Source organism: Crassostrea angulata, chromosome 9 (assembly GCF_025612915.1).
Source record: "Crassostrea angulata isolate pt1a10 chromosome 9, ASM2561291v2, whole genome shotgun sequence".
NCBI lineage: Eukaryota > Metazoa > Mollusca > Bivalvia > Ostreida > Ostreidae > Magallana > Magallana angulata.
In genome coordinates this window covers 21,996,134-22,019,470 of record NC_069119.1, presented here as the reverse complement: position 1 = coordinate 22,019,470, position 23,337 = coordinate 21,996,134, and the positions used below count along the sequence as shown (strand labels likewise).

Sequence of the window (23,337 nt, the reverse complement as noted above, 5' to 3'; positions counted from 1 at the left end):
TAAACATTTATTTCGTTTTGCTAAATGTTTAGCTCAACACGTGTGGGACACATAAACAACGTCGGATTAGTTATTTAGCTGTAAGTCCATTGATTTATGTTATATTTGGTTAAAATCTTTTTGTATTATCGGCACAATGATTATTTGGGGTCTTACATGATGACTCTTTATCACACTTATTCTACTTTTCAACTGTAACGTGATCAGGGGGGAAATAATGACGGACCAGACCGGGATTCGAACCGGGCCCTCTGAATCTCTAGTAAGGTGTTCTACCAACTGAGGTCTTTGGTGCCGGTATTCGAACCAGCCTGATATATATTGTGATATATATAGGGGTGCTACAAGCACAAGCTAGACGGTTAACCCTTTAGCTCAGTCTGTAGAGTGTTGGTTACTATTAAAATGAAGGGTTTGGAGTTGGGGCCAGCCTACTTGTGGTCATTCCTCCTCTCCTTTTAAATTAATGTTTTACGGTGTAATGATTAACTGTGGCCGAAGCCAATGCACACAATTTTCACTATCAATTTGCTATAGATAAATCTGAAACATGCTAAGTTGGATCCACTTATCTGCTTTAATATCTATATGTTTTTATAGTGCGAAATGTTGCGCACCCAGTTTATACATTATGACATCATATTTAAAAATAAGCAGACATCACTCGACAATTTTCTTCAAAGTAGCAAGGATCCAATCATGTAAAATTTAGAAATTGCCCGGTAAGTAGAAAAATTAGACTGCATCAGGTTACAAAAAATTAACATATTATTAATTATTTTTTCAATCTTTTTAACAAGTACATGTATATCTGAGTGTGATTTTTGCTTATTGTACATCACAAACAATTATTATCACCAAACATGAAGTTAGTACGAGATTCAGAATTCAACATGGATGCTGTTGATGTAACGTACTGCATGTAAAGTGATTTTTTTCCCTCCATATTGGAAAAGTTTTTCAACTTCATAGGTATATAAAGTGAAATTTCTATATTTTGGCTTATATCCACGTGTTGTCTATATGGAGAACTTCTATTACTTATGTTTTAATTAAGAAATAAATAGCAAGTAAAAAAGTTCACCTGGATAATGGATATGAACTTGGTTGGTCACATGATCAAATCCTGTGAAGCCAGAAGGGCTTCTCAGAAGAATTTATCACATACAAACCAAGTTTATGTCCCAGTGAACTTTTTATTCATTTTTATTCATATTGCTTTGCTGCTGCCCGTCTCTCTGTCTGTCTGTATGTCGGTTGGTACAGCTTCTGTTCATTTTCTTTGCAGAGGATGAACATATTGAAATGAAATTTTGTATACAGGTTTATCATGATAATATCTATAGTCTGTTCCAAGTTATTGCTTCCATCATTTTTTGATTATTTTTAATAAAAATACACATACCTGTGAAAGAGATACAATTGAAATCGATGAAAGGGAATATATCCAAGATATCTTCATTGAACAATTATCCCTTTTCACTCAAAAAATTTCACAGGAACGAAAACAATTTTCTTACGGAGATTTATAATGGGAAATATTTACATCTTTTCTCCATTCAGCAGTACTCGGGATACCTCGCACAATTTTTTAACGTTATCATCTGGGCTTATTAATGGCTGATGCAATGCAATCCACAGTGGCTTGGCACGAAGTTTTTCAACCTTTTATATATACCTGGACTTTTTTCATATTACTTAGTGGATGAACGTAGTTTGAGCACAAAGGTATTTAATATTATTGAAATATCAAGCAAAAAGTGGTGGAAGCAAAAACTCGGGACAGAGTAGAGGTCAAGTTCAATATTGGATATGATCGAGCAATTTTTGACAGAGTTATGGCCCTTGGACTTAGAATAATTCCACTTATTTGCAGTTTTCGCTCATTTTCTGTGCAGAGGATGAACATAATAAAATGAAATTTGGTATACAGGTTTATCATGATAATATCTAGATGAAGTTTAATACTGGGTACAATTAAGCAATTTCCGACAGAGTTATGTCCCTTGGATGTAGAAAAATTCTATTTATTTGCCGTTTTCGTTCATTTTTATCATGATAATATCTAGATGAAGTTTAATACTGGGTACAATTAAGCAATTTCCGACAGAGTTATGTCCCTTGGATGTAGAAAAATTCTATTTATTTGCCGTTTTCGTTCATTTTCTTCACAGAAGTTGCAAATATTAATTAAAAATGAAATTTGGTTTACAGATTAATTACGATAATATCCAGGTCAAGTTCAATATTGGGCACAATTGTACAATTTTCGACAGAGTTATGCCCCATGGACTAAGAAAAATTCTAATTGTTTGCAGTTTGTGTTCATTTTCTCTGTGGATGTTTCCAAGGGGGGGGGGGGCATAAGTGATTCACAAACATTTCTTGTTAACTTATACTTTGTGTCTACATTTTAAAAAAGGCAAACTATTCAGAGTTATTAAAATAAATGATCATTTATAATGTTTAGAATAATGCAACTGCAAAGTGATGCATGTGAGTGCGTGCATTAATCATTGTGATGTCATGAAAAAATCACACAGAATTGAACAGTTTCCCTATTCTTTATGTTCATATAAGGAAGCATATTTAATTTGCAAATGTAAATATTGTTTCTTAAATTTTGTAGTGCATGTAATAAACTACAGGTTAAAGATGCCGAAATCAAAGAAAAAGAAAAACCAAGACTTTCAAAAAGTGAAGCTGAAGGTGGGACGAAAGCTTCAAAAGGCGGATAATGTGACCAATGCTAGCTTTAAAACCAGGTCTGTCCAAGTGGTACAGCACATCAAAACAGGGACAGGGTCCGAGCCCACTACTCGAAGGAACCTTAACATTGTGGTTAGTTGTCATTACACTGCAGTCAGATGTAATGGTCATAGGTTTCTATATCATAAACAGGTCACTGCTTATTCAAAATCTATATAAGATCAATCATTAAGTACAGTTTGACATGATAGCTATACATGAAAGAAAGGTGACAGAAGATAATAATCTATGATATTGAACATTGTACAAAAGGAATTAATGCATCAGGCATGTAAACATTTACAAAATTATGAATTGTTGTACTTTTGATATAGGATTTGCTGAACCAGTGTCAACATTATAGTACATCTGTCCGACTGGATGCTGTCAATGGCCTAAAAGAGCTTTTGTCTGCTTTCCCTGAAATCCTGGAGCAGCGACTTTCTCAAGTCATAGATCGCATCTCTCAGTTAATGGTAGATAAGGACCCAGCCATCAGATCTGCATTAATCAAACTTTTTAAACTTATCGCTCCTTTAGTGGACATTTACAAAATGCGACCATTTTTTCCTGTTGTTAGTGCACATGTGTGCTGTGCAATGACTCACATTTATGAAGACATTCAAAGTGATTCCTTACAAATTCTAGACATTTTCTTGGAACATTATCCATCTCTTATTGTGGACAGATCAAGTCAAATCATTCCAAATTTTATTGAACAAATTTCACACCAAAATAATAGTAAAAAGTCCAGTGCTGGAAATAGATCCCTCAGTATTAAACCAGATGGAAAGATCCAGGCTCATAAGTGGAGGAGCCAAGTTCTCTCCAGACTAAGCAAGCTACTGTCAACATTGGTAGAGAGTTCAGGACCTCTGGCGTATGAGTCAAAACTAGAAGGAAGAGATCAAGCACTGAAGGTGATGTGGCAAGAGGAAGAAGAGGTCTCTTGTACTCCCATTCCGACACAATTCAAGAAAACATGGACTTCCCCAGGATATAGAGTCGTGTAAGATTCAAATAAAAACTCTTAGATATAACAAGAGTAAAGATATCAGCGGGTAGAGATTTTTGGATTTTATTATTTCATAAAATTATTATTACCCGGTAGTAAGTTTTTAAATTTTAAATAATCATTTTCATTTTGCACTAACTGTTTCTATTGTGATAAGATTAATTGTGATTTCATATTATAGCACAATGAAAAATGTCCTGACAAAGGAGATAGAAGAGAGAGGCTATAATCTGAGGGAACCGAGCGGTGTGCTTCGCCTACTGGAGACAATACTCCCTGTGCTACTAGAGTGCTGGGTAGAGGCAACATCATCACAACACAGCCATATGGATGGTAAGTCAGTCCTAACTAAAGGCATCAGGCTCTGGGGCCAGAAAACTTAGACAATCTTACTTTTCATTTCAGTATTACCGTAAATACATTCCTTTTGTGAGAGTGAGACTGAGTTCATTAGTTAGGTTGTCCAAGATTTATGGCCCCAGAGGAAGAACATAAAACCTGATCAACCCAAGGATTCTCTCAATTGTCATACAGGGGCTTTCCCTTGACATGTTTAATGAGAAAAAAGTAATAATTTAAAAGTAAGAAAGGATTAAACAATCAACTGATGTATATTTATGTTTGTTAGCGTAGTAACAGGAGTCTGAATTTGTCCTTTGTGTACATTACGTGCACAGGATGAATGTCGATCTGCAGATGTGACCCAGATACTTGCATGGATAAACTCATAAATCTATAGTAAATATGTCCAAACAACTTGAAAATACATGTATTTGAGAACACAAATCAGACTGTGAGGATGCAATTTTTGTGATGATTTGATATGCATGTATGTGTTGTTTGTAAGAAAATGTTTTTTAGCTCACCTGAGCTGAAAGCTTAAGTGAGTTTTTCTGATCACATTTTGTCTCTCATCGGTCTGTCCATCTGTCAGTGAACTGTTCACATTCTCAAGTTCTTCTCCAGAACCATTAGACCAATTTCAACCAATCTTGGCACAAAGCACCCTTAGGCAAAGGGGATTCAAAGTTGTGAAAATTAAGGGTCATGCCTTTTTTCAAAGGGAGGTAATTAGGAATTATTGAAAATTTTTTATCAAAAATCTTCTTAATAACCATTTGGCCAGGAAAGCTGAAACTTATGTGGAAGCATCCTTTGATAGGTAGGGTAGATTCAAAGTTGTGAAAATCATGATCCCCAGGGGTAGAATGGATCACAGTGTGGGATGAGGGGTGTGGGGGACAAAAATTTACCAAGGAATATATAGAGAAAAATCTTTAAACATCTTCTAAAAAATCCTTTGCCTAGAAATGCTGTAAATTTAGTGAAAGCAACCTAAGATAATGTAAATTCAAAATTGTTCAAATCAAAATCTATAGGAGTAGGGTTGGGCCACATTTGGGGTCTAATTTTACAAAGGAAAATATTTTAATTACTGTAAAACGAGAAAATTTGGCGCATACGTATTTTAGCGCAAACGCAAGAGCCAGTATATTAGCGCAATTATATTTTAGCGCATGTATCTTTTCTTTAAAAAAGAAAACAAAAAATGTTGTTGTTTAATAAAATTAAGTTCTGTGTTCACTCAAGCACCTGAACACAACGACTTTGATTTCTATCTCGCATGCATAGTAAACTGTCATTGAGAACAATACACTTACTTTTGTTTAAATCGTCAGTAGATAGATATGAAAACTTCATTAATTGGCGATGATGTGTAATTTTTGTTGGTAAACAAATTTGAGTTATCGGACTTTGAATTTAACGTGTCGACTTGGATAACACTAGAAGAGTCCTGAAACTAAAAGTGAAATCGAATGCTACATTCACAATGAGTTTTGATCACCATGAAAGAATCTTTTTCACAGTAATTTTACATTAAAAAAACACAAAAAATAGGTATCGTCTTGTTTTCTTTATTAAATTTCCACTAGTCAGAGATCAAAGAAATTATGATCAAACATGTATTGTCAGCGTTAACGATCGCCACGCTTAATCACATTTTCACCTCGAGGCGCTAAATGGAAGTGGCATGGGGAGAAGCCCAATTTTCAAGGTGCTAATGCGAGATATTAAAAAGCAATTAAAACTGAATTAATCAATCCATGTTTAGGCACTTATACCTGATAACCCATACCGTTTACCTGTGTAATTGTTTAAACAAACAGAACCGACAGCATCTGATATTTAAATGAACACTTCTATATTAGCCTTAAAAACGTTATTGTTTTGCAACTTAAAGAAATTTAATACATATACAAAATGTTGGCGCACTATTTATTTTAGCGCTCAGAGGCAGTTGCGCCAAAGGCGCTAAAATTTGTAGTGCGCCATATTTTCTCGTTTTACAGTATTCACAAAAACTGAGATGTTTTTACTTGTATTCAAGCATTTTGACATATTGCTGATTCTTAAAAATTATTTAGACTTTGCATCCTGGATGATTCTTGGGCCTTACAAGAGTTTTATTTAGGTTTATATCCCACATATTAACAATTCTTCAGGATCTTTTTGAGAACTGCACTGCTGAATATGTGATATGACTAGAAAATAATCCTGTTACAAAAGGGACTGTTTTACACTATTGAAAATTACGATAAGTAACATATATGGAAGAGATCAATCATCCACATTTTTAAAACTTGCTTAAAATATATATGATTAGCAAATTAAATAATTTTCAGTACTCTTTTAACTTTCTACATCGATATTCTGAAAGTATTTGTACCGGTACTTCATTTTCACATATATATTAATATTTAACCCTTAGGAAATCATTGCTATAGCATGTTATTAAAGAAAATGTATACTAAAAGTCCTGTTTATCAATAAGCTGTTTCAAAATGGCCTTTAATAAATAATTTGAACTGCCTATTCTTTATCTCCGTGAACGCCGCCATTTCAAGTGTTATTAAAAGAATGCGGGCCTGGATGGCCATGTGCCATTTGTAACCGATCAGCTTACACGTGGCTCAATTTTGACCATTTACATGTATACATGTAATGATAATTGATTTATTGCAAATAATTATGAATATAAATAATTCTATAACCTATTCCGTTAATTTAAGCCATTGTTGTGCTTCCCCACCGCAAACGCTTGACACCTTGGCCACGGTATCTCAGACACTCCCCTTAGGCTATGTGTACTATACACAACTATTTGTGCACATATTTTATTATGTTCCAGGCCACAAATTGATCACTTTGATCGGCATCATTTAAGAATTTAATTAGGTCTCTTATCTCCATACCTATACACTGTCTGTTTTTCACCATTTTTTTTACTACACATGGGTTGTAATGACTAAACAATTATAAGCGTTTGTTAAAAGTAGTTGATTTTATTTACGGTAATTAATTTAATACTAGATCTATTTAAAACATGGATAATGAAATTAAGATTTTACCACGATGTATTAGGCCTAGTTTCAAAAGCCTTTTAAAAAAAAATATTGTGTTTTTTTATTTCCAGTAGTGTATTTCCGCGATGAAACTGAGCGTGTATACAAAGTATAACTGCTTTGTTGATACTCAGCATTACTGTTTGGTCAATTTTTTTTATGCATATTATACATCCAACTAGCATTTTTTCACCACTTCCAGGCCCAAAGTGGGGGGTGCATATTGTACATTTCTGCGTATTATATTCACCGGATTATGGTAATCATCGAATGAAAGTCGGCTTATCCCCAAGATTGGCTAGTCTAAGGATTTTTCCTGAATTTTTTCTAAAAATTAGCAATCCGCATCGGCATATGCCATGAAAAATACGGTAAACTACGTTTGTCTTGATAAGTTGTATTTTGACTCCATTAGGCTGATTTTATCATGCCTATTGTTCCTCAGGTGAGCAATGTGGCTCATGGGCCTCTGTTTTTGTAAATTCATACTGACTTGTTTTAACTTTGATCCAGGGCATCTGTTGTCTTTAGAAGCCTGTTCACTGCGACACAGTGTGGTGAAAACAATCCAAATATTGTGGCATTACTCAGAACAAGTCATACAGGTACCAATCTATTACACTGTATTAGTACATGTTTTATGCAGGATGAAAACCACTTATATGGCTGTATTAAATGTGAATGTTAATCAATTATAATCAATAATGAATTAATAGCAAAAGTCAGTTATAAGGAACGGTATGTAATGAATTCTTGGTTAAAACATGTAAAAGGAAGCTACATCTTTTTCCTATTCTTACATGTATACAGTGGCCTCCGGGTATAACGAGATGCTGGGGACATAGATTTATTTCTTGTTATAACCGATACTCATTATATCCGAGGTTGGCATTTCCCAAGGCGACACGTGATCGTTGTTCTGTACATTTCAAATAACATTTATAAACAAGTGATAATAAAATAAATACGTATAATTTATTCAAATTTTGTTGAAAAGTAACATACTTACAGCATATTCATGTAAATGACCATGGAATAATTACGTGTACAATCTAAACATATGTTACTTTCACTTAATGAGAGACAAAACTGTGTGATTGTCGGTTGCTTTTTTTTTTTTTTAAATTTTTTGGTAAGTTTCAATAAGTCAATCAGTTTTAATTTTGTAAAACAGTTAATGTGGAATCTTTGATGTCTGTTTTCTGCATGAAGAAGGTTTGAAAATCGTTACCGCATTTAATGCATTTTTTTTGTAGATTATTCTCGAGTTTTTCCTGACACACCGATATCATCACCATCTTTTTTCGGTTTCTGTCTCGTCATCATCTTTAATTTCACTCCGAATTATACTAACTTAGTACATCTGTCGAAATTTAATACCTTAACCAGTGAATCAACACTTACATAATATGGGAAGGCCCAATGTCGGTATCGCTATTTTTAGAGTCACGCGCTTTTCTCAACAAGTCCCTAACTCTTCCAAGCTTTCTATATCTTGGTGGGGTTTTTTAAATTGTATTAAATGTACTCAAAAGTTAGTCCGTAGTCCTTTGCAATTTCACTTTCAAATTTTGATTCATTGTTAACTAAGTCCTAATCTTTCTAGCGAAATTACTTTCCTTTGCAGAGAGTACCTTGTTATATCCGATAGCATTTACAACTAACGGGCACAAATTATATCTAAATAAGTCCTATTGTTTTTAGCGAAATTCTTGTCCTTTTCTTTTACTTCGAAGCCATGGCTGTGAACATTGCAATAAAAACAACTCATCATTATTCCTGAATACTTTTAATCTTTTGTTCTGTGTATACATACCTGTAAAAATTACCGGCCATACTGTTAGTTATACCTGGAACCAGCGTGTGCAATCAAGCGTGCAGCGAGTACCTCGTTATATCCAAAAGCGCGTACAACTAACGGGGAAAAATTTTCACGTCGTAATATACAGAGTCCCGTTATAAACGATCTCGTTGTATCTTGTATTTTTTAAAAGGAATTAATAAAGAAATTATTTGGGACCACACAATCATCTCGTTGTAAGCGGTACCTCCTTATATCCGAGCTCGTTATACCCGGGGGCCACTGTATTTTGTATTAATAGTATAAAACTCCTTGTCACCAGTGGGTCATTTAGACTTACTGAATGAATGTTTGGCTATCCATAGCTCCAGTACTAAATTGAAGTGTGTGGGTCCAGATGGGTGTATTCCAGATGGGTGTATTATGTAGTTCGCGTATCATGAAATCATGCAAGTGCAAGAACCAGAAATTTTGGGAGTTACCTTCCACTCCACAAAAGTCAAACAAAAAAATAATTAAGAACCAATCTTCATTGATTAATTTTGATCTGTGAGCAGAAAGTTATTCTTACTATTCAAAGGGACAAGATAACAGGTTTTTTTTCTTTCTTTTTTTTTATAGTTTCAATGCTGAACTAAGATATTTTAAATGGTCAACCAAAATTTAAATGCCAGTTATTGTTGATAAGCAATATACCGGGGGTACATATAGCTCACAATTTCTTGTTATTGAAACTAGGCTCTTGCCATGTTTTTATTTATATCTATTTACTGAATAGAAAATATATCATTTTAAACAGAATCAGAGGTAACAATACTAGAAACTGTTAAATTATGTGCATAATAAACTTGCAGATAGAAAAATCTAAGGAGTTCATAGCTTTTGATTTAACAGTATTTGCAACTTATGTAAACAAACACATGGCACAAACTCTGTTTACATCACAAAAAATGTCATTTTTGTTAGTGCTGTGGCTTAAAAAATAATGTTGAAATTTTGGCAGACCATTATTAAAATATACCTTGTTCTATAATTATTAAAAATGGAAAATCAAAATAAAAAAAAAAATTCATGAAACTGCCCCTTTAAAGAATTGTAATTAATGTTTATTTGTGTTTTATTGTTAGGTATCTTTGAGGAGAGATATTTATCATTTGTGGGTTTTTTTTAATGCAGGTGGGTTGGCAAAGCAGCCTTGCTCATTTCTTGCCTGATTTCCAGCAACATTTCTTGAAGTTCTTTCCCTATGCTCCTCATTCTGAAAACAGTCTAAAAAACAAGAAGACAAGGCCAGATACAGAACAGGTACCCTTTGTAATCAGATGAATAATCTAATTGAAGATGATTTATTTTTACTTAATTAATTGATATGTCTCACTTCCACATATGCATCCTGTATGCTCTTTTTATGCTACTTCTATCTCTTCTTTTGTTTTGGGGAATATTTTTTTTTTGTCAGCCAACAACTTCATATAATCTCGGCCAAACTTTTTAACCATATATGCATATACAAATGGACTTTGAATTTGTCATAATTATGTACTGGTACATAGTTTATTACACACACACCGTGTTATTTATTACACATGTATAAACATTTATTTATAGTGCACTGTCCATTCTTTGAACATCACTGTCTGTGACATCATGTCGTTCTTCTTGTCAACCAATCAGAAGACAGAATACAACAGTAGTCTATGTCTCACCATTACACAGTACCTGCTGAACTACTTACAAGAGGAGAGTTATGATTCATCATATACCTCACCAATCCTACAGGTCATAGAAAGGCTCATGGCCAGCAAATGCCAGAACAACGGTATTGACTGATTGCCTTTTGCACTAATTATTCTTACTGAAAAATAATTTTAAAAATTCACATTGAATTCATATTACTGATTGCTTTCTAATTACCGTAAATTCGCATGTATAACACACAGTTTTCTCATCCAAAATTTGATCAAAAGTGGGGGTGCGTATTGTACATTGTACAAAAATTTCCCCCCATTTCTTCAAGCCAGGATTCTTGATACCAGGGGAATAGTGACTGCCGATACAGTAAAGCGTGTAGTGAAAGTTGTATGAGTGTATACTAAATTTACTGTGTCAGAAATACCTTATTCTTAGTTTTATTTCCATTTACATGTATTAAAATATTTGTTCTCTCTCAACACTATTCCTTGCATTAAACAACTTTCAATATCGCCAGTGTATTTGCCATTATGTAAGTAGCCACCTTTTGACTCGGCGCGTAGTGAGTGTTTGTTTAACAATTTCCATGTCATAGGCATGCACCTGACTTGCGTCGGACTTCACAAGGTATTTTCAAGTGCATGAAGATTAGCAAATATTATGATATTATTTAACTTGACTACTTTGTGTCCAGTTATGCAGTTAAACGTTATTGCTTTACATAAACACTGCTAAAAATACATCGATCATTTGTATGACTTGATAATGACGATATACGACATACATATCTCTTGATGTTGTTTTAATTGGTTTATATCTGCAAACATTACTTTTAAGCACCAAGCTCGGTTGCTGTTCTTCTCTACTTATGATGATCTTCAACTTCTCCACTGTTGTATGAGAATTTTAACTCTTTCTTTACGAAGTGTCAAATGATATTTGATACCGCCCATGTAAATCATACCGTCTTTTTTAAGTAAAAGAACTTTGACTCTAATATTGCTTTGGGCAATGTTCCGATCATGAAATTACAGTAATTGCGCTTGGGTTACAAAATTATCATTGAACATTGATAGTTATTTGGAAAATATGGCGGCTTTCAATTTTCATCGTCTGAGCTATGTTCCGATCACAAAATTACAGAAATTGCGCATGGATTATAAAATTATCATGAAACATCGATAGTTTTGGGGCAAATATGGCAGCCGTTGATTATGCCTTTTTTGGGTGTGTATTATACACAGGACCTGCCGGTTTTTTCCCCATTTTTTGGTCAACTTTAGGGGGTGCGTATTATACACTATACTTTATGATATACATATTTAATTCTTGAGGTAACGCAGGGAAAGCATTTCATTGTTTTTATAAAAACAGAAAAGTTGTGACAAAAGTATATCATAAAAACCCGGCAAATTTGGGGTTTGCTAAAAAGCCCCAAAAAATGTTTTGGCTTCTAAATGATGATATACCGTAATCTAATAACTTACAGATTTTAACTACCAGTTATTGGCTTCATGATAATAAAATAGTAAAATCCCTTTACATGTTGACTTATACTCTGCAAAATGTAATTTGAATTATGCCCCACTGTAGGGTCAGACTAAGAAATTTTTTGACCAATCAGAAGTGCCAATATCTCATCAAACGAATAAAGATTAAATGATTCCTTATTCCTTTAAATAAATTTACCAAAGAGTATTTATGCTACAGAAGGTGTCCAGCAGCTATTGTCTGTGCTTGTGTCTCGCTTCACATGGATTCATGACCTGTCTAAGGAGAAAAAACTGCTGTTACAATTCTTCTCCCGGGTTGTTACAGAAAATGAGGAAATGTTCATCAGGTTTGTTTTATTAACGATTTGCATATATAACTTTTGTTATATTATAGTGAAATAAAAACAGCATAGTAAATGAAATACATTTAGCTTCAATGCCTGATGAAAACTATCTTAATCATAAACGAAATGTTGTATGTTCTTTGTCTGTTATTCAATGACATTAATGAATTAAAGTCAAAAGAAATTTTACTCTGGTATCAAGACATTTATGAATGGCTCATTGTAGAATGTAATTTCAATTTTTCATTTAAAAGTGGAGTTGAAAGGATGTCTCAACTGTGTGAAAAACATCCAAACCATTTCCTGTGAATATTGAATTGTTCAGCATTTCTTAGTAACCTTTTAGGGTCGTTTGTAAACAAAGTAGCCTTTTGTTTTGGGTATATAGTGTCAATCCTTTACTGAGCATGTAACAAACTTGCAACCAGTGTCTTGTGTAGTACCTCTAGCATACTTCAGTATCTGTACATTTTATTAAATTTTATCATTTACAAAGGATCACTTAAAACAAATGGAAATACAGTGTATGGAGTTGCTTGAATAATATATACCGGTATTATTGATAATATACATGTGTGGCCATAATGTATCTTACAGAGAGGATACAAAGCGTGCCTTCTTGGAATTGTTGCCTGCATTGTTCAGATCCTGTGTGAGGAATCCAGTGATGTCTGGTCAAATCATGGAGGTTCTAAGGAACCTCGCCTGTAGAACAACCAATACAAACAGCACAGAAGTTTCTGTGTTTGTTTATTCTGTGTTAGGTAATATATATTTGATGTATCCTTTGCAAAATATTTGTTGACTTTGCACAGAGTAGAAAACTTTGCATAAATGCAAAGTTCATTGGAAAAAAATCTAAGTCTTAAAAAATCAAACTTACTTCAATAATATAATTCTTTTATATTCATGTACAAACATCTTGATACTGTAAACATATTATATTTGGGGAAAATTAGTTTTTGAACACGTCAAGTTGGCGTAGATTTGAATTAGCGTATTCCTGAATGTGACTTTTCTTATACATAAATGCAAGGCATTTAGCGATCTGTACTTGATTTAGCAGAAGCTGCATTCCGCCAAAGCGCATAATAGAAAACACAGCCAAATAGAGTACGTTTACAGTGATATGAGTAGTCATAATTAGGGCTGCACTCTTGGGTACCCTATAGTGATCTCTCTGTCTGTCCATCCATCCTTTCATCCATTTGTCCATCCAGTATCACTTGTCCATGGCATATCTTCTCTCCCCTTGGCCCAATCTGGCCCATACTTTACTCACAGAGTGCTTTTGATCAAAGCTATGCAGTGATCTTGAATGATGTGTCTAGGTCAAGGTCATATCAGACCATGCCAAAAAAAATTCAGAGCATATTTACTCTCACCTAACCCTTATCTTGCTCATACTTCACATAAACAGAGCTTTTGGGTAAAAGGGTGTGCAGCAACCTTAACCAAATTTCAAGGTCAAATGTGAAGGTTGTAGTAGATTTCTTTAGAATCCAGTTTTAGATTATAATTTATTTGGCTTTGGTTAATCTTGCTCATATTTTACCAAACAAAGCCTGTCGGTAAGGGATAATGAGTTTGACATAAAGTTCTATGCCAACCTGAACATTTTCATGTCATAGGTCAATGTCAAAGCAAAATCCTCTGAAATGCTCTTATCTTATTGACCATTATTTAAATGGGACCCTTTGAGATGGTCCCTATCTCAGTGATGTGTAGTTGTTTAGTTTTAGATGAAGGAACCCATGAGGTGGTGAAAATTCATCAATTTAAGTATTTTTAGGGAAAAAACACATCTCTTAAGTTAACTTGTGATACTGATACATGTAATACTATATACAGAGAAATATTTAATTTTATTTTGCCCCTTCCGCCCTTCATGTCAGTGGGCAAAATTAAGACCTACCAAAAACTCATGTCTCAAATTATCTTTTAACAAAACTAGGCGAAGAAGGGCAAAAATAACTCTTTATACAATACTGTTTATCTGGTTTTTTTCTCATATGTGTCACAAAATCAGCAAAGAATGGGGCAAATATGTAACTTTTTTATTTGTATCAGTCATTTTTGCAAATTAAATAGTTTCATAAATATAAAGCAAACAATACAGTGTATCATTTTTGCATATTGTATTTTTTTCGATGTTGAATTGGTAACAAAAAAAAGCGAAAATGAACTCATTGGGAATAAAATCAGATATACTGTATGTTGAAAGCATCTTAATAAACTGAAAGTCAAAATTTTTCTAATGATAAATTTTTTAAAGCCAGAGCCATCTGATAGGGTTTTGGACATGTTGCTTGTCATACATATTGCTGCTTTCTCACACATTTAGAGATGGATATGGCTGATCTCATTTGCTTGGATAACAAAATCTTAAGGAGGGTAATAGAACTGTTCTACCATGTTCCGACACTAAGGGAGGGAGATTACAGAAAACTTGCGGACCTGGTACGAAACAATCGGCTACCTATAGAGTCCTGCAAGTACCTACTACAGGTGATGCAACACAGGTATGTATTTGTTTGATTTTGCTCAGTTTTAAAGGGATATTAGTAATTAAAACAGTGGAAAATAGAATGAACATTTTCAGCTTAAATGATTTATTTGTGCTATGTAAAACTGAATTGCTTGGATTGAATAAAACTGTTTACAAATATATATATATATATACTCATATAATTGAAATGATTGTCTTTGCCATGTAAAAAGGTAAAGGTTGAGATGTTGATTTCCTTATTTGTAGATACAACAAGTATCCTTTGACCATAGAAGAGCAGGGATTGTATGTACAGTTTTTGTTCAGATCTGCATTTGGTAAGCTATAACATTGATACGGTTATAGTTATATAAACCACATATTCAGTTACAGATAAGACAGTCATGCAAGTTCACACCCCCTCCTGAATTAAACAAGTCAAAGGAAGGGATTTAAATCTCTGATTATGTTTGTGGCTGTTTCTGTGTACAAGAGAACCTTAGAATTTTTGTATTACATAACTTTGCATCTTTCATTTGCATTGAAATAAGGTACATGTAGCTTTAATTAAAGGACTATATATGGTTTAATTGGGCCTAAAATGGCCCCCTTAAATGAACATTGTCATTTTACTGTAATTCTTTGTTTTATTTGTGCAAAAATACATTTGAAGTTTTTTCATAATTTTCAATTTGATTCTAGTGCCCACAATTTAAAAATATGACATCATATAGTTTACCTTTTCCCGCCATTTTCTCATTTTTAGCATAAAACGGCTTGTTTTGAAACAGTTTTTCTTTAAGGAAACATTAAGCGACTGCTTGAACAAACAAAATATTTTCACCAAAGATTTATTTCTTTAATACTTATAAGTGACAAAAAGTTCGTTCTTGTTCAAAGAGTCGCTCAATATTTCCCATTCGAATAAAAGATGAGAAAAATGTCAAATTTTGATTAATTTTGATTGAATTATAAAAATAGCGTCACTTCTGACGTCATATACTGCCAGTGAGTGCATATAAATCAAATATATATGAAAAACATATCTCATGTCAACTCTTTTATAAAATAACACAAAAATTAATGTACCTGAATCATTTTAAAAATAGCAAATTATAGGGGCCAAATTTGACTAATATCATATATAGTTTTTTGGTATGTTTTACACATCAAGACTTTTTCAACCAAACAACATGACCAAATTAATTACAGGCGTTCACTGCTGTCCAGTTTAAGTCCACATGGAGCTAGTTATATTGGCTTCAGTAATAGACCATAAGGATACCTGTGAAATAGAAGAGTTTTAAAAATGTTAAAAAGTGTTGCTTGAATTTATTCTAGATGCTGTTGAATGCCCCTTACATCATGTAGCAGTAGATAGGAATTTATTCAATCAAATGGTGGCCATTACAGAGGTAAATTAGCTCACATGTAGCACTAATACTGAAGATTCCTTATTTTACGGGAGTACTTAATTCCACCATTCATCGGTTTTCCATCACATGACGAGAACATAAAATTGCAAATACCAAAATTATATCATAGTTTCATGTGGTTTACATTTGTCTGAAAATTCAAAGCAAAATTTTTTTTAATTCATGAGACGGGTTTCTCGTGATTGTATGCAGATATTTATTCCTTGCGTTTAATTAGGAATTTACAGTAATAGAGATAATATCTCATTTGCCTTTCCATCTCATCTTGAATGGTCAGGCATCTATTCAAGTGACAAATTCAGAGGGAGCTACATTTAGTTCCACTACACTGTATCTGTTGATCTCATCTTTGCAGACAGTGGCAAACCAATTGCTGATGTTTCCAAACACAGAACAGATAGTAGAGCTCTTGTGCTGTTTCCTTAGGAGAACAATGGTTTGTACATGTATCTACATTGACATGGACTTTTGTGTTTCTTCTAGTCAGTTCAAAAGTCTATGTTTGTTACATAGAATTTTCGTAAATTAGATTTGATTTATTAAGTATTATCATATGGAACATTTTTATACATATAATTTATATGAAATGAAAATCTGTGACTACATGGAAGTCTTAAATTGAATATAATTAATAAAACTAGTTACCTTTTATTTTGTGTTACTGTACAGGAAAAGAATACTGAAGTGGCAGAGTCAATTTACCTTATAACAAGCTTTTTAACAATTGGAATAAGAATGAAGACGTGGATTTACCCAGTCAGCATCCCTTTTACAGAAGACATATTTAAGTTGTTATGGAATTTTTTACTGGTTATTACTAACAATGATAAAAGATCATCTATAAATACCCTTATTTTGGAGGATATAACTGACAGATGTAGATCATTTATCTTTGGAGGGGAGACAGTTATGCAGATGTTCTTGAGGGAAATATTACAGGAACTTAAAGGTGTGATGTGTGTACTATTGTTACAATGTTGTGTCTTACTTGTCATATTTGAAGAGAAGATTGCATGATTTGTTGTATTTTTCGTTATCCATGTAAGAATAGAAATTCATGAAATTAAGCTGACAATTGAATTTGTTCTATTGCAATGAGTGACTGAAGAAAACATAAAATCAATGAGACTTCTCAAATTATCTTTCACTCATTGCTCACTGTGAACTGTGCATGGTCTAGAAGGTTACTTTATACAATGTTAAAATTTTCCCTTTTTTTAGAATGTGATAATAGAGAGCAAGTTCACTCAGTGCAGCAAGCAGCCATCTTGATTTTAGAACACAGTCTTCCTTGGCCAGATCTCTCCCAAACCATAGAAAGTCAAACAGTGTTTGATGATTTAGAGGTAGGAACATGTTTTTCTAAAATGAATGATATTCTCAAATACAGGAAACTTTTTATTTTAGTTTGAACAATGTGCCAAAGTGCCAAAAAATGTACTAAAATATTTGAATATCGATACTACCGTACATCGTTCTAAATTACTTGAAGGTAAGGTGGAAATCACTCACCCAAATGGCAAGACTTTTCTTAATAAAAACTTTAGAATGGTTGAAAACTTAAAAATTTGGTTCAGCTACATGTGTGTATTTTTGTTAAGAATATTGTACAGAATGTTTTTTAAAGACAGAAAGTCACGCTTTTTTCAAAATCTACAAATTGACATAAGTTTCATTTTTTTCCCCCAGAAAATAAATGGTGTTGCCGGACAAACAGGATGGAAGAAATTGAAAACATTGTTTAGAGAAATAAATAAAGATTGTTAAATGAATTTTGTTCCAATTGTGAAACTTCTTGTTAAAAGTGTTATTTTATGTTTATATGTACATGTGTACTTGCATGTTACACCTACTGATACTAAAAGCTTTAAGGAAGGAGTCTTTTCTGGTTTTCGACTTATCAAACGTAAATTTTAATAATTGTTCAGTAAATGAAGATGGAAGGAAATTAAAATAGTATATTTTTATACCCCCGTTCCGAAGGAGAGGGGGTATACTGTTTTACCCTTGTGTGTCTGTCTGTCCGTCCGTCCGTCCGTCTGTCCGTCTGTCTGTCCGTCCGTAACAAAAATTTCTGTCGCATTTATCTCAGCAACTATTTATCGCAGATGCTTGAAATTTTTACACAGTGTTTGTTAAGGCATGCCATATCGTGGGATATATTTTTGTACCAATCGGACGTCAACTTCCTGTTAAATGACGACTTTGCTTACTTTTTAACTAAAATTTTCAAACAAATTTTCGTCAAAGATTTCTCAGCAACTATCTATCACAGATGCTTGAAATTTTTACACAATATTTGTATAGGCATGCCATATTGTGGGATATATTTTTGTACCAATCAGACGTCAACTTCCTGTTAAATGACGACTTTGTTTATTTTTAGCAAAAATTTTCAAACAAATTTTTGTCAAAGAATTCTCAGCAACTGTTTATCGCAGATGCTTGAAATTTTTACACAGTATTTGTATAAGCATGCTATATCATGGGATGTATTTTTGTACCAATTGGACGTCAACTTCCTGTGTAATGAGTACTTTGTTTATTTTTAGCCAAAATTTTCAAACAAATTTCCGTCAAAGATTTCTCAGCAGCTATTTATCGCAGATGCTTGAAATTTTAACACACTATTTGTTATGGCATGCCATATTGTGGGATATATTTTTGTACCAATCAGATGTCAACTTCCTGTAAAATGACGACTTTGTTTATTTTTAGCCAAAATTTTCAAACAATTTTTTGTCAAAGAATTCTCAGCAACTGTTTATCGCAGATGCTTGAAATTTTTACACAGTATTTGTATAAGCATGCTATATCGTGGGATGTATTTTTGTACCAATTGGACGTCAACTTCCTGTGTAATGAGTACTTTGTTTATTTTTAGCCAAAATTTTCAAACAAATTTCCGTCAAAGATTTCTCAGCAACTATTTATCGCAGATGCTTGAAATTTTAACACACTATTTGTTTAGGCATGCCATATTGTGGGATATATTTCTGTATCAATCGGACGTCAACTTCCTGTTAAATGACGACTTTGCTTATTTTGCATATTCACATCAGAGCGGGGGTATCACTAGTGAGCATTGGCTCACAGATATCTTGTTCTTTCTTTTTTACCATCATACAACTTGGCATAGAAATAGTAATCATTGTTTAGAATCTAACAAGGACTATATCTTTGGCGGATTATTGGCGTAGGAAAATATCACATGTTTCGAAATTCAGAATTGCTGTAGATTAATGAGTCTGTTTTAGCATTTTTTAAAACAATAACATTTATAATGTTAGTTTTTTTTTTTACTAAAATGTGAACTAATAATATGATACTTGGGTTTCAGAATATGTTTTTAAAATATGATTTGCCAATCAAATTACATTTTTATAAGCTTTTTGTAGCGCCCATTCTACATTGAATCAGTTTTTCTCTTATTAAATGGTCAATATATTAGCTTTTCTGTCAGTTCATATCTTTATATAAAGTTTTCATAAATACATAAAAATCAGAAATATTTTATTATTGGAAGCTTAAAAAAATAATCAAAATTTAAGAAAATTAGAGGAAATGCGGGCTAAGCAATATCAATTTTAGTTTTTGAAAATGTTGTGTTTGTTTGGGGTTTTTTTTGGGAGGGGGGAGGGGTGAAGGTGATTTACTCTTGTAAATTTTGTTTGTTTTGATATTGTACATACTTTCTTCTAAGTCTATTTGCAATGTTAAGATGATTTATTATACCCCCGCAAACGAAGATTAGGGGGGTATATTGGATTCACCCTGTCCGTCTGTCTGTAGAGGCAACTTTGTCCCACCTATAGAATTTTTTACTACTGCATGGAACAGTTTGAAAATTTGTACATATATTGATCACCATCTTAAGATGTGCACCTGCAATTTTTTTTAAGACCATACAAGATTTAATGATTCTATGACAGTTTTCATTTTCCTTATTCTATATATTGTACACTGATGATGAAAAGTAAGGGAGGTAATCCTTACAGATTTTGTTAATTAATAAATAGTATTAAAACACTCTAAAATATACCGTATTAATATAAAAATATCCAGTTAGAGGTTTTATTCTTTATGCCTTAACGAAATTTATTTTTTATAAGTATTCTATCAACTGACAATGCCAACTTTTTGTTTGTCAATGATAAATTCTTAGGAGCTAATAAGAACATCAAAGACAAGTGTGGCTCATGAATTCATTTGTCCCAAGGGAGCCATTATCTGAGCCATGGTTTAGATGGAGCATGTGTTTAGGGAAAATTGATAATCTGTAAAATGGGCGCTGGGTTTGGGGCTATTTTAAAACTGTTTCCTGTAAACCAAAAGTTTCTATCATTATAAGGAAATAAATAATATCATTGTTAATAAAGAAGTTAACTATTTTTAGAAGTTGTTTAAATTTATTAGTCAAGTAAATTGATGAAGTGACCCTATAGGGCATTAATTTAAATAAAAATTCAAAATTACTGATATGATTGTAGTGTTTTGGCAATTTTAAAATTGTTTGTAATATTAAATTTTCGTTTTTACATGGTAATAATGGTAAATGTTTTGGGAGTTTATTAAATTTAACAAGCTCATCGAGGAAAATCATAGTCCTATGGGATCAATTTTCTGATATGGAGTTCCATTGTACCATAAGGAGAAAGTGAGGAAAATTTGAAACAACTAATTGCATCTGTCATGACTCTTATTAGTAAGATATTCAAAGATTTTTGAACAGAAGAGCCTTGCTTGGCTACTGGTATTTCCATTTGCTGCAAAGAGAGGGGTTATTGTCATTTTGTTGGTTTTTCTTTAAAACAATTTAATAAAAAGAAATATCATCAGATACATAAATTTGTAAATGTTTTACTGTTATACATATGTATTTACAGTGAAATTCTGACAATTTTGATTTTAATTGTTCTTTGTTAACTATTTTTTTTTAATTCTAAAATTTATTTACTTGTATGTGCTCCAAACCTCTATTATTCAATTCAATTATTGTCTCATTTGAAATTAGCCTTGCTGGGGTATTAGTCCCATTAGGACAGTTCTAGTTTATTTAAATATATATAGGCCAGGGATGGGGTGGATTACTTTCAAAAGACTTTTAGTAATTGATTAAATTGCAATAAATTACTTTGGATTTTAAAGGTAATCAATTACAAGCTGATTACATCCAATTTAAAAAGTAATTGATTACATAAGATTATTTTTCCTTGTTATTATGATTACATGTGATTAATTTAGATTACATAAGCAGTTTTTGGGTTGTTTTTTTTTGGGGGGGGGGGGGTTGTTTAGTTTTTTGTTAGTTGAATGTTTAATGTTTTGGAAAGAAAGATGCATTTTTGACAGGAGTATTTAAAATTATGATATCAAGTTATCAATTTTTACAAGCTTTTTCATTTCACCGTATAAATATTTTTAGGAATTGTGTGTATGTGTGTGTCCATTACCATTTGAAATGGTTTTTTCTAACCATCTTTTTGAGTTGTGTAAATACTGTATTTTGCTCTTTGTACGATCACATAATTAAAAAGAGATATGTTTACACATAATTGACCGTGTTGACATTTGTTGAACTTAAACTACAAGATATATGTTTTTACTACAGTTAAGAAAATGGTTGACTAGGCATGTTTTGATATATTAAATGGTACCCAAGCTGACTTAAAGGGCATGGAAATCTGCATGGTTTGTGTTTACTTTTAAAATACAAAATGCAACACGATGTTCCAGAAGAAATTATAGTTTTAAGGTGGCTAAGAGAACATCAACCATTTGCCATTACAAATCATAATTTATGTGATAAATATAATCGTGAAACTATGATTAATTGATTATATATTTAATGAATGTTAATGATAGTTTACAGATGTGAATCTATATTTATCAGCAAAAGCTATCGTTAGCCTTATTTGCAGACAGATAAACTTAAATTATCCTTCCTACCAGTTTACAACGGTTACAGTGTAAATCATATAGTTTTACAGACAAGAACTATAGTCAACGAATTGTTAACTATGGTTTGCGATTCTTAAACTTTAGTTAACAGTTGATAAACCTAATTTATCAAATGTGAAACTATGTTTAGCTCAGTTTTGTGAATTTGGCGTACCATACCCTTCCCCTTTCCTGATTCTTTCTTGTGTTCCCTCTAAATGATCACTTGCCGCATAATTCATCAGTAAAAATGTCGCTCCCTACCCTGTTCGGAAAGAGGTATAGCGCACTTAATATACGATTTGGCCTCAACTATAGCCTTTTGCAAACATCAGACATTTTCAACATTATACAATATTTAGTTTAAATACAGGTATAATATATTTTTAGTATTCAAAGAAACGCAAATTACACTATCACCATGCTCTAAGAGTCTTAATTATTTTACACACGAGATCATTAAAATATTCAGGTTTTTTAAGGGATACATAGGAAAGTAGTTAGTATACGATAAAAAAAATTGGATATTTGACTATTTGAACCACTCTAAACTAAAGACATCCGATTAAAATTAAAATTATGTTCTACATGTATTGTACACGTTTACATTGAATTAATTATGGTTTAACGTGGTCTTCTTACTGAAAATTAGGCAAATCTTTTTTAATACAATCATGTATATAGCCATATATATATTGAAAATGCATCTCCTGAAAGTGTTAGATGCGTGGCCTAGTGGTAACGCGGAGGTCATTTTGATTTTGTGATCGCTGGATCGAATCCACTAATGGGTTTTTTTTTAATATTATATTGTTTTAAGTCTGTCCCAAGATATTTATGCAGCACATTTGGCAGATTTTTAATAGAAATAAACATGCATGTACCTGTGAAAGAAGTGCAGTATATATAAATCGATGAAAGGGAAAAAGATATCTTCATTGACGCATTATCGTTTTTCAACTCATAAAAGTTCACG

The 23,337-nt window shown here is 32.7% G+C and overlaps 1 protein-coding gene across 2 annotated transcripts; it reads left to right on the top strand.

Moving 5' to 3' along the window:
- Window positions 1-27: 27 nt before the first annotated feature.
- Window positions 28-21,976, top strand: LOC128163468 (testis-expressed protein 10 homolog). 2 transcript variants are annotated; one of them, XM_052827072.1, is made up of 16 exons: window positions 28-80; window positions 2,630-2,841; window positions 3,084-3,757; window positions 3,945-4,096; window positions 7,681-7,772; window positions 10,145-10,273; window positions 10,577-10,787; window positions 12,371-12,500; window positions 13,095-13,261; window positions 14,842-15,019; window positions 15,253-15,323; window positions 16,327-16,400; window positions 16,777-16,857; window positions 17,091-17,370; window positions 17,643-17,767; window positions 18,111-21,976. In XM_052827072.1, the coding sequence occupies exons 2-16, from the start codon at window positions 2,656-2,658 to the stop codon at window positions 18,186-18,188; spliced, it is 2,628 nt and encodes an 875-aa protein (XP_052683032.1). In that variant the 5' UTR covers window positions 28-80; window positions 2,630-2,655; the 3' UTR covers window positions 18,189-21,976. The 2 variants fall into 2 exon arrangements, with proteins under 2 accessions (XP_052683032.1, XP_052683033.1); XM_052827073.1 differs by having other exon boundaries at window positions 40-80; window positions 2,649-2,841.
- The last annotated feature ends 1,361 nt before the right edge of the window (window positions 21,977-23,337 follow it).